Source organism: Petaurus breviceps, unplaced genomic scaffold (assembly GCF_028583685.1).
Source record: "Petaurus breviceps papuanus isolate PSGF00001 unplaced genomic scaffold, PetGlider_PUasm1.0 673, whole genome shotgun sequence".
Classification (NCBI taxonomy): Eukaryota; Metazoa; Chordata; class Mammalia; order Diprotodontia; family Petauridae; genus Petaurus; species Petaurus breviceps.
In genome coordinates this window covers 1,757,004-1,769,369 of record NW_027186448.1, presented here as the reverse complement: position 1 = coordinate 1,769,369, position 12,366 = coordinate 1,757,004, and the positions used below count along the sequence as shown (strand labels likewise).

Below are 12,366 nucleotides of genomic sequence, written 5' to 3'. Positions count from 1 at the left end.
GTGTGTGTGTGTGTGTGTGTGTGTGTGTGTGTGTGTGTGTGTGTGTGTGTTAAGTGTCTGAGGCCAGATCTGAACTTAGGTCCTCCTGACTCCAGGGCCGGTGCTCTACTCACTGTGCCACCTAGCTGCCCCCGACTTTCAAGCATTTTTGATGAAAAGACCAGAGCTGAACAGAAAATTTGACTTTCAAATACAAGAAGCAAGAGAAGCTTGAAAAGGTAAACAGGAAAGAGAAATCCTAAGGAACTTATTAAATTTGAACTGTTTACGTTCCAACGTGGAAAGACAATATTTGTAACTTAGGAGACTTTTCTCAGTATAGGATAGTTGAAGGGAATATATATGACTTTGAGAAAACAGATGAAACATGTACAAAGACTTTCAAAATTTTCTTCTTTGTGCTTCCACTGTCCCTGTTATTTTTGTTCAATGCCTTGCAATTGCACCCTAGGATACTACTGCCCCGCTGGATCTTTCCAATGCTTTACCTCCCCCTGGCAGTGGTGGTGGTGGTGGGGGGGAATTATTGCCACTTTGGGAACCTCTGAAGTAGATATTTCTTTCCCATCTTTATACTCCTGACATGATTAATATTTCAGAATGTTTTCTCAAGCTTTGAGCAGAAGTTTCAACCTTTTAAGAGTGTGTGTGTGTGTGTGTGTGTGTGTGTGTGTGTGTGTGTGTGTGTACGTGTGCATGCACATGTGCCACTTAGGTAAGAGAAGGAGTAGGAAACTTTTTTGAGAAGGCAAGGGACTGTTTGCTACCATTTACTTTTCTTTTTATAGTCGTCTTGGAGCTCTCTTGACCTTGTTCTCTCTGATGACAAACAGAACATTTTGTTAAGGTTACACTTCGTGTTTAATTACTTTTAAAAATAATCTTAGTTCACTTAAACATATAGTTTTCTTCTGTTGTTATTCAATAGTGCTTTTTTTTTTCCCCAAAGAATTTCAGATGTGGGGCGGCTAGGTGGTGCAGTGAATAGAGCACCAGCCTTGGAATCAGGAGGACCTGAGTTCAAATTTGGCCTCAGACACTTAACACAAAAAAACTAGCTGCGTGATCTTGGACAAGTCATTTAACACCCAATTGCCCTACCTTCCCTCCTCCAAAAAGCAAAAAAAAAAAAAAAAAGAATTTCAGGTGTTCTAGTTCTGCTAATTCTACAGTATTTTTCAAACAATTGAAATGGCCGAAAGGGATAGAAAAGCAAGAAAGACGAGGAACAATTTGTTGATTCGTTAATTATTGATTTGTTTCTCAGAGGTTTGCTTTAAAGTAAAATCATTCTGTATCCTGATATAGTAGAAAAAATGTATCATCTTAGCTTGGATTCTAGTCTCAATTTTACCACTATGATTGTAGCAGATTTTTAACCACAAAAAGGAAAATTATATAGGAATATTAAGTGTTTCAAGAGCTGGGAGAGAATAGTAGAAAGCACTAGTCAGTCAGCCTTAAGTGCTTCCCTACGGATATAGGCTAATCATGAGTAAAAAAATTTTTTTTTAGGTCAACGAAACCTACAGTGCAAGAAAAGCTCAGGGGGCTTTGACTTCTGATAAAGCTAGTGAAAATCCTGAAACTACAGACTGAAATCATTCTAAGAAAAAGATTAGACTTAGCTGTATTGTATTCAAAACTTAAGAGAAAACCAGCATTATTGATAAGTAGTGACAAATAAGGGTTGAAGATATATTGCCTATTCCATACCCTCAGCAACTGCTATGAATATGCATACATATTTCCAGGGTTCGAATCACAAAATATAACAAATTCTCTTCCTCAAAGATAAAACCAAGATATTTATTCAGATACCAGAAAGCCAGTTCCACCATGGTAACCAATAAGTTTATACACATGGCCAATCCAGGAAGCACCTATATCCCCAAGCCTTCCCTCCATTAGACCTCCGCACAAACAAGCTCCCCTAGGTAAAATTCCTCCCTCTCTCACTTACGCTGGCTGGGCTTCCTCACTCTCTCTTCCTGCGCCACCTGTTTGGCAAGCTCCTCCTACCATGGGCTCCATGGGATTCTAGCTGTGGGGTAGGCCAGAGCTCAGAGAAGGTCACATGGGCCTATTAAGGGGCAGGGAAGATCTTCAAATTTGATTAATGAAAGAAGTTTATATTATGTAAAACTTTCTGTTTTTGTTTTTTTTAATTTTCAAGTTAACAAGCATTTATTTTCTTTACCCCTCCCATTTAAGAGAAAAACAAAACTTGCTTACAAGCAAGTTTACTGTTATTGTAGCCTAGCAAAACAAATTCTTATATTATTCTTATAACATTATGTTGATCAAATGAGGCAATATATATCAGTGCCTGGCACATAGAAGGCACTATATTAATGTTTCTTCCTTTCCCTTTCTGGGACCAAAAATATATGTCTTATTCTGCATCTTGGATCTATCTACTCTCTATCAGATGGTAGATAGAATTGTTTGAAATCTTGATTCATATTGTAATACTAGCTAATTTATTTATCACTTTATTTTCCTTATAACAATCCTTTGGGATAGGTAGAGCAAGTATTTATTTTAATGAAGAAACTGAACCTCAGGTTGTGAATTGCTCATGGTCATGTGGATTCTAAGTGGCAAAGGTTTACTGATCCTAGTGAATTTTTTATGGGTTTTGATCTTTTGAGTGGTATTGCTCTTTCTAGATGGTTTTAAAATATTTTAATTAAAATGCTTTTTTTAAAAATGGCATAGTAAATCACAAAAATATACCAGGAGGTATAGCAAACACATGAAAGTATTAAAAAAAGATCTTGGTTGTCTAGAACAATGGAACAAATTTAATAAGATAAAATATAATACCCTTAAATATGGAGTTCCTTGCTCAAATTTTGAAAATTAACTACAAGTAAGTACAGAACTGATGAGGAGCTAGCAAGGAAATTTGATGGATTGTAAGCTTAATATGAGTCAATATTGTGTCATAGCAATTAAAAATTGAATTATATCTTGACCTTAGGCATGACGTCCAGAATGAGGAAGGTGATACTAAAGAACATATCACACAAGAATTAGTTGGGGAAGCTGGATGTTGTTAGCCCATATATCAGCAATGCAATATTCACAATGCCTATGGCAATTAAAAATATGCTGATGTGGTTATTAATCACCAAAATATATCAGGCTTGCTATAGGGGGGATAAAGCTAGAACATTTATTAAAAACACCAAATGACTGAGTCCCAAAACCAGAAAGTCAAAGCCATCAGAGTAGTTATGAAATTGGCACAGGTAGATAAAGCAGAAAGCACCCACATTCTCAAGCCTTTAAAACAGAACAGACTACCTCAGGCAAAGGTCCTCCTCTCCCCACTCACAGCAACTACTCAGCATCCAGGAAGCATGCTCCTAGCAGCTCCTGCCCCTGGCAGTCCTCAGGAGGAGTCCTTAGCAGAAACTCTGGCTGGCTTAAAAAAGGGGTTCGCGCCTCCACCTCCACCTCAGCACTACTGCTACCGCTGCTGCTGCCACTGCTAGTCACTCTAGGAACTCTAGCTTGGCTTCTGCTTCCTCTTGCCCCACCCCTTCCTGCTATGTCAGCAAGTCCAATGGGGCATGGAAGATCTTTAAATCCCATAACCCTTACAGCCCAGTAGAGAGAAAATTTAGAAGGTTTGTAACCACCTTCAAATCTTTAAAGAACTGTCTTGTGGAAAAGAGAAGGATGTGGCTTGTTGGATCCCCAGGACCAATTAGGAGCAATTTCAATGGAAATAGATTTGTTTAGCATAGAGAAAAATGCTATATGGAAAACCTAGGAAAGAGAACTTATCCTTTTCTGTATTGGGGAGGGGGGGAGTTTGTAAGCAAGGGCATCATAAGGGCAAATGTAGAGTATGTGGGATTTTGGTTTTCTCTAATGGTTCTCTGGAAAAAAAAATTTCTCTCTCTTTGTTACAATTGATGGCCTTGATGCATTTTATTTATTGCCACTTCTCAAAGATCAACTTTTGGATTGGGTATGCTATATCTACTTTAAAGAATGAAGATGAAAATCAAGTAATTTATTCTTTCAGGGGTGAATCTGGTGCTGGGAAGACAGAAAACACCAAGAAAGTTATTCAGTATCTTGCTCATGTTGCTTCTTCCCATAAAGGAAGAAAGGACCATAACATTCCGGTAAGCTTTTAAAAAATCTTTTGTTTAAAAAAAATTTTTTTGTTAAGAAATGAAAATCAGAGAAAAACCTGCATTCAACTTGCACAGTATCCACTTCATTCTCTTCATCAGTTGTTTTACCACAAGAAGAGATAGAAGGAATGTTATAGAATCTAAGCTGCTCAAGGAGAATTTTCCCTCTTGTGAAATCTCTAAGCAGTTAATAAACTGAACTGAAGAGATTTGATGCTGCTTAAGCATATTGATTTTTACTTTCAGTAATTAGGATCCTTAAATTTTTTCATCTCCTTGGTCTTCAGAGTGCTATGCTGTTCTTGACCTCTTAAGACTTCCTTGGGGGATTATGGGGATGAGATTTAATAGAAAGGGGGAAAAGTCATGTTCCCTTCAAATTGATTTGGGTAAGAGAAGAGAGGAAAAATTTTGTGGGGTGTTAGGGGTTTGGGGTGAGGGTGTGAATAGATTAAATTTGTTCATTGGATTGAGGAAATGAGTGTAGTCCTCAAGTTCTCAGGTTGCCAGAGTCATTATTACAACTCTCAGTTCAATATGAAGATGCAGAAATGTCAGTTAATGGAGCTTCATGGCATGCTGGATAAGCTTTTATCACATTAGATTGCATGTTGACCTGAATGATATGGGAAATAGTTTGTTGCAAGGGGAAGCCCAAACTCGCTAACATTTGCATTTATTTGTTTGTAACCAGCCTGAATCGCCTAAGCCACTGAAACATCAGGCAAGTGCTTTTCTTTATGCTTCTTAGTATGAGTTAATGCGACTGTTCTCTTTTGCTTCTTATATGTTCTAATGGAAACAAATTATGTAGCTAAATTTATGCTGTCAAACAATCAGTTGTTAGAACAATAATCAAAATAGTTATTTTTCAGTTTCTTCTGTTAGAGATGATAGAACAAATTGTATTTACTTCAGTTTTGTCAGAATTTTTATTTTCATTTGTTCTGTAACATTGACTTTATGGTATTATTTATAAAGCATGTTCATGTAACAAGGTTTTTGTTTCATATATATCCCTCCAATACTGCATGGAATGATTTCATTTGCTGTTAATTATTATCTAATATAGCCTTTTGTGTTCAGTATCTTGTTTTGAGTTATATGATGTGATGTCAAAAGTTCTAACACTTGGGATAACAGAGGTTCCGGATCTCTTAAAAGTCACACATCATTGCTATCTATGTCTGTGTTTAAAGGCTTCATTTTATTAAACATAAAAAGTTAGGATTTTCTAACTATACTTAATGAGACTGATTCCTTCCTTCTAGCTTTACGGGCCACAGGAATAACATGTATAGGAGAAAGTTACCTATTTCCCTTCTCTACTGAGATAAAAAGGAGATGAATTCTCCCTTATGTGGAAGGTGTAGACATGGTATAGGTACGTTACACAAAACTGGGCCAAATGCATATTCTGTAGTATAGTCTTTTACATATTGCTGAAAAAATTTTATGGATCTGTCTTCTATAATATAAACTAAACTGTGATGTAAATGTGAGGCAGAGTTAAAAGACAATTTAGAAATATAAAAGAATTTGACACAAGTGTTAGGACTTTACCTCCCCACTCAGTTGGGGATATGCTCCAGACCAGAGGTATCAAAACTCATGTGACAAAACTGTGGCACAAACTAGATTAAAATGTGATTAGGGAAATGTTTAACAAAATAAATTAAAAATACAACACAATATAAATAAAATCGATTTGTGGTTTGTTGTTTGATTGTGGCCCAGTGTCAGGACTGCATTTTGTCACCACTGCTCTAGACATTCCTCTGAATGAATTAATCCTTCAAGGACTATATTGTACTTGTGTTAAGTGGACAGCCTCAGATACTATCTATATGAAAAATTATGGCCTGTAGTTATTACTTTGGCAGCTGGAACTGGAAATTGGGAACTCCAATCACTAACTTAAATGGCTATTTTGATTAGAGGCTAGAGTGTTATACCACAAGTCCAAACAAATGGTAAATATTCATTCTAATTATTAAAATATGCAGATTTAGACTATTGTCAAATCTTTAAATGATTTAATATGTGACATGAAACAATTTTTTTTTTAACACTTCAAGTGTTAAAAAGTGTTTAAAATTCAGAATGGCTCCCTATTGTATATGAGTAGTATAGCTATAGCTAGACATTGAATTAAAATCATTGGCATATACATTTTTTCAAAGGTAGTAAAAGCTCCCTTTGTTCATGTTTTAAAATTATTATCAATCTGTATGACATTGCATTAATCTTATATTTACAAAACTGTATTATAGGGGTGTGACTATTAACTCAGTCTACCTGTGGTATGCTCTAGTGATGATTTTTCCAAATTCTTATTTATAAAGTCATATAAAAAAGAAGTCTGCTTCATCTATACTAAATACAGCAAGTTATGTTAAGTTGTGCTTTGTTAATACTGACTATAGTTTTCATTTTGATGTTACGAAGCACTTGCTAGTCATTTCCCCCAAGGCGATGAGGACCTTGCACCTGGTGTCCTGGGATTTAACCATTAGTTGGTAGGCTAGATAGTATAACCAAGTGGTAAAGCTATAGTCAGTTAAGACATAGAATAATCCATGGTCCCTTGTCCTGAGTTGTCTTCCCTATTTTAAAATACAAATATTCTTCCTTTTTTAAAGAAAAGGAAATAGGACATATCAAATCAAGTCACAGTATTATAGAATTTGAGGGGTTGAAAGAGAAGAAACCTCAGTAGTCATCTAGTCAAATTACATATGAAAAGAATCCCTACTATACCAGTATACAACAAGTGGTGGTGGTGGTGGTGGTGGTGGTTTTTTTTTTAAAGCAGTTGAGGTTAAGTAACTTGCCCAAGGTTACACGGCTAGGTGTTTTGTGTGTGGGTGTTAAGTATCTGAGGGTGGAATCTATCCCTGGTCGTCCCGACTCTGGTCTGGAGCTCTTACTCACTGGGCCACCTAGCCGCCCCTCAACAAGTGGTTGTTGAAGTTTTGCTTGAAAACCTCCAAAGAGGGGGAACCCACCACTTTGCAACCTACCACTCCACTTTTTGTTAGCTCTAATAGTTAGGAACTTTTTCTTGACAGTAAGCCTAAATTTGTCTCTTCCAAATGCTAACCCTTCAGATATTTGAAGACAGTTACTGCCTCTGCTGAGGCTTGGTTCAGTTAATCTTCATATAACATACATAACCTTAAGTTTTTTCACCACTAACGCTCAGTGATACCTGTAAATTCATAATTGTCTTCTTACACTAGGACTTCTAGTTCCTCTTTGGTTACTTGGACTTTGAGTATTTAAATATACACATTAGTGACCATTGGTCTTATTATTGGGCATAAATTGTCTCTATGAAACAAATTTTAACTAGTTTTATCATACAAATAGTTATCTTACTGAAAGTACAATTTTGCTCTAATTTTCCATTCACGCTGACCTAGGACTCTGCTGATCTTTGTGTCTGGACATTGTTTTAGCCAGCAGAGCAACCAAGTCATGATAGTTTTTTGATCAATTGCTAAATGTGATTTCTTTGAGGTAAGCTTTTGTGTATTTTAGGCTTTTCATGATTGAATAGTGACTGGAACAAGTCTGTTTTCACCAGCTTTCAGCCTGATCCATACAAAACTTAAGCTCTGATTCAAAGGCAAGAAGATGACGGAACGCACATCTTATTTAAACTTTCATATTGTTAATTTTTCTTACTTTTAGAATAAAAGTTTACTTCCTTAACTGATTGAAAATTATAATTCCTCCAATTTTAAGGGCCCTCCCCTTTTTTTGCATGTTTATCAATAAAGTATCCATAAATCATAATTTAGGTCCACCAGGTCTTTTTCCAGGTGATAAGTTTTTCAGTAAGGTTATTGGGACTAACCTTTATCTTTGTTTCATAAGGAAATAAAAACACCAAAATCTGTAGTTGTATAGACTATTGTATAATCAAATCTGATAAGAAAACATTAATACCTCTGCTCTGCCAAGTCCTGCTTCTTTTCCCTCAGCCATAATGGTTAAAAAATTACTTGTTAGTTTCACTAAAAAAATCTAAGTTTAGGAAATTGTCTAGTGTGGATATATAATTGAAATTAGCACTATTTGTAATTTTAGGATACCTTTAAGTATTCATTTTGTTCATTCCTTTGTGAGAGGTTCTTGGGGGTAGTGAAGGTTATGGTTTCCTTCCATTTTTAGAAAATTCATTTTTATTGATATCTTTAGTATTTATACTACACATATTTCTCAGTATATTCTTCTCTTTCCCTCTCTCATTCTCTTCATCAGGATGACTGGAGATGGTCCAGGTTACAGTAAGAGGCTCTGGCCCTTTTAGGCTAAGGTCTTTTCAGGTTCTCACTTTGAATGAGGTTACACACATTCAGTGATTAGGGCTCTTAGAGGCAGCTAGGTGGTACAGTGGATAGAGCACTGAACCCGAAGTCAAGTTCAAATCTTGCCTCAGATAACTTACTAGAACCATCAACTAAGTATTAATTTAAGCACTTACTGTATGCCAAGCACTGTAGTAGGTACTTCATTCACTTTATTTGTATATGGATACATTTAAACATATACAGAATAATTACACAGAGAATTAAACACCTTATTAAAAAAATAAAAATTTGTTTAGTACGGTGGTTTAAGGAGGATACCAACATTTGAGAGGACTAGGAAAGGCTTTATGTAGAGGCTCATGCTTGAACTGTGTCTTTAAGAGCAAAAAGGAATTCAGTGATGAGAGTGAAAAGGGAGTGTATTCCAGACTTTGGGGCCAGTGCAATGGCACAGGTGGGAGATCAAGAGTCATCATTGTGTGTATGTATGTGTCTGTGTGTTTGTGTTTGTCTGTGTGTTGATGTAGAGAGTGAGGAATCTGGTAAATGCCATGTTATTTCCATCCATGGTAGGTAGGTGGTACAGAGGACTACACTAAGCCTGGAGTCTAGAAGTCCTATGTTCAAATCCAGCCTCAGAAACTTCCTAGCTGTATGACCCTAAGCAAGTCACTTAACCTATTTGCCTTACTTTTCTTCATCTCTAAAGTGGGGATAATAATAACACCTACCTTCCAAGGTTGTTATGAGGAATGATATTTGTAAAAACAAAACAAAATAAAACACTTAGCACAGTCCCTAGCATGTAGTAGGCACTATATAAATGCTCATCCTTTTCTCTTTTTCTTTCTTCCTCCCTTCTTCCTTCCCTTCCTCCCTCTGTTTTCCCTCTGTTACCTGTTATTTCTTTTTTTTTTCAAACGCTTTATTAACTTCTGATTTACATCATTCATTTCCGCCAGATTTTGAGTTACAAATTTTCTCCCCGTTTTTCCCCTACCCACCACCCCAAAATAGCAGTCCCACAGGATATCCTCTCCCATATTTTCTCCCATATCCCTTTCAACTTTTCCAGTGGATCTCTAGGCCCCAGTGCCTGTATATCTTATTTCCCAATTACATGTAAAATAGTATTAATAATAGTATATATATATATATATGTATATATATATATATATTTGAATATTTGATTTTAAAACTTTAAATTCCAGATTCATTCCCTTCCTCCCTTGTCACCCACCCTTACTGAGAAGATAAGCAGCAGTTCAGTATAGGTTGTACATGTGTGGCTAATGCAAAGCAATAACATAGTAGATATATTGTAAAAGACTTACTATATTTCCCTCCCTCCTATCCCACTTCCCACTTGTTCTGTTCTCTGCTTTGATCCCGTCCCTTTTCAAAAGTGAGTGCTTCCAACTTCCCTCCCCCCAGCTTGCCTGCCCTCCCTTCCACCATCCCCCCTCTCATTCCCTTCCCACCTACTCTCCTGTAGGGTGAGATACCCTATTTAGTGTGTATTTCATTCCCTCCCCAAACCAAATCCAATGGGAATAAGGTTTACCCATTCCCTTTTGTCTTCCTATTCTTCCTCTCCATTGTAACGATATTCCCTTGCCTCTTCTGTATCAGATAGTTTACCCCATTCTGTCTCTCCCCATCTCCTCTCATTATATTCCTCTCTCACCTCTAAATTTCACCTTTTAAGTATCATCCCTTCCTGTTAAATTGGTCCTGTGCCCTCTATCTATGTATACCTGTAAGTATATATACACACATTCACATATGTATTCATATGCCCATATACCCTCATATATAGACATATACATACATACATACATATATATATACATATATATATATATATACATATATTTCTATTCCCTTCAACTACTGAGAAAAGTTTCATCAGTTACAATTATTGTTTTTCCATGTAGGAATGTTAATTGTTCAACTTTTATAAGTTCCTTATGATTTCTTTTCCCTGTTTACCTTCTCATGCTTCTCTTGCTTCTTGTATCTGAATGTCAAATTTTCTGTTCAACTCTGGTTTTTTTCAGCAAGAATGCTTAAAAGTCCTCTATTCTACTGAATGACCATAGTTTCCCCTGAAACATGATACTCAGTTTTGCTGGGCAGGTGACTCTTGGTTTTAATCCCAGCTCCTTTGACCTCCAGAATATCATATTCAAAGCCCTTTGATCCCTCAGTGTAGAAGCTGCCAGATCCTGGGTTATCCTGATTGTGTTTCCACAATATTCAAATGGTTTCTTCCTGGCTGCTTGTAATATTCTCTCCTTAATCTGGGAATTCCGGAACCTGGCTATAACATTCCTAGCAGTTTTCTTTTTGGGATCTTTTTCAGGAAGTGATCAGTGGATTCTTTTAACCTCTATTTTGCCCTCTGGTTCTAAAACATCAGGGCAGTTTTCTTTAAGAACTTCCTGGAGGATGATTTCTAGGTTCTTACTTTGATCATGGCTTTCAGGTAGTCCAATAATTTTTAAATTATCTCTCCTGGATCTATCCAGGTCAGTGGTTTTTCCCATGAGATATTTCACATTACCTTTTATTCTTTCATTTGTTTGGATCTGTTTAACAGCATCTTGATTTCTCATAAAGTCATTAGCTTCCATTTGCTCCAATCTAATTCTGAAGCAATGATTCTCCTCATTGAGCTTTTGAGATTCTTTTTCCATCTGGCAAATTCAGCTTTTTAAGGCATTCTTCTCCTCATTGCCTTTTTGAGCCTCTTTTGTCATTTGAGTCAGTCTCTTTTTTAAAGTGTTATTTTCCTCAGTCAGGCTGTTGACTCTCATTTTATAATCTTGCATTGTTCTTATTTCTCTTCCCAATTTTTCCTCCACTTCTCTTATCTGCTTCTTAAGGTCTTATATGGCCTGTAACCAGCTCGTATTTTCCTTGGAAGCTTTTGGTGCAGGAGTTCTGACTTCACTGTTTTCCTCCTGTTCCATGCTTTGCTCCTTTTTGTCCCCAAAATAGGAGTCTAATGTTGGAATCTTTGGTCATGTCGCCCCTCAGTCACTTGACCCCTGGGCTTTTTGCCGCAGTAGGACTCTGCCACCAGATAGGGGAGCTTTCATCCCTAACGCTGGGGTTTTCTCAGTTGCCAGAGGTATTAGATGGGTGCCCTCTCTGAAGCCTCCACACACTCTGGCAAACTGGGCATACACCCTAGGACCTCCATCCTAGACTGCAATCCAGACCCATCAGGTTAAAGCAAGAGTGATTACCCCTCAGACTGTTGCTTGGTCCCCCTACACTCTGCAGGCCAGGAGCTGAAGCTGCCACGTGGTGGCTGGCTGTGCTGGCATCTCAGTGGCTTCTCGCCCTGGGGGCAAAGCCACACATTCCCACCTTCTGGGTCACAAAGTCCAAACTGCACTGACCTGTGCAACCCAAAGTTTGTTTAGAGTCCCCTTTTTACATGGATTGGGGAAGGTGGAAGGTGGAAGCTGGAGCAGCAGGGCGGTCCTGCTTCTACTCTGTTACCTGTTATTTCAAATGTTAAATGTTTGAATTTAAAACCCTACCTGTCTTTATTCCCCTCCACATAGTCTATGATCCAGACATACTGACCTACTTGCTTTTCTTCGTATGACATATGATGCTGTATCTCCCATTTTTAGACCTTTGCATTGTCTATCCCCTCTGTTGTACTTGAAATGCTTTTCCTTCTTATCTCCACATTTAGAATCCGGGGCTCAAATGCCACCTCTTGCAGAAGATCTACCTGTGCCTTATGCTCTAAGACTGTTTTCCATCTACTCTGTATGTATCTTATGTATATATGTATATCTATCTATATGTATCTTATCTATCATCTATCTATCTATCTATCTATCTATCTATCTATCTATCTATCTATC

General features: G+C 37.2%; 1 protein-coding gene across 3 annotated transcripts in view; it reads left to right on the top strand.

The window, feature by feature from the left end:
* MYH10 (myosin heavy chain 10) overlaps positions 1-12,366 on the top strand; it is a 214,955-nt gene that overhangs the window by 60,254 nt on the left and 142,335 nt on the right. For 2 of the 3 annotated variants that reach the window (XM_069104170.1, XM_069104168.1), the window contains exons 5-6: positions 4,043-4,145; positions 4,852-4,881. In XM_069104170.1, coding sequence (XP_068960271.1) covers positions 4,043-4,145; positions 4,852-4,881 — 133 coding nt within the window. The remainder of the gene's footprint in view (positions 1-4,042; positions 4,146-4,851; positions 4,882-12,366) is intronic. The other variant, XM_069104169.1, reaches the window with a different exon arrangement.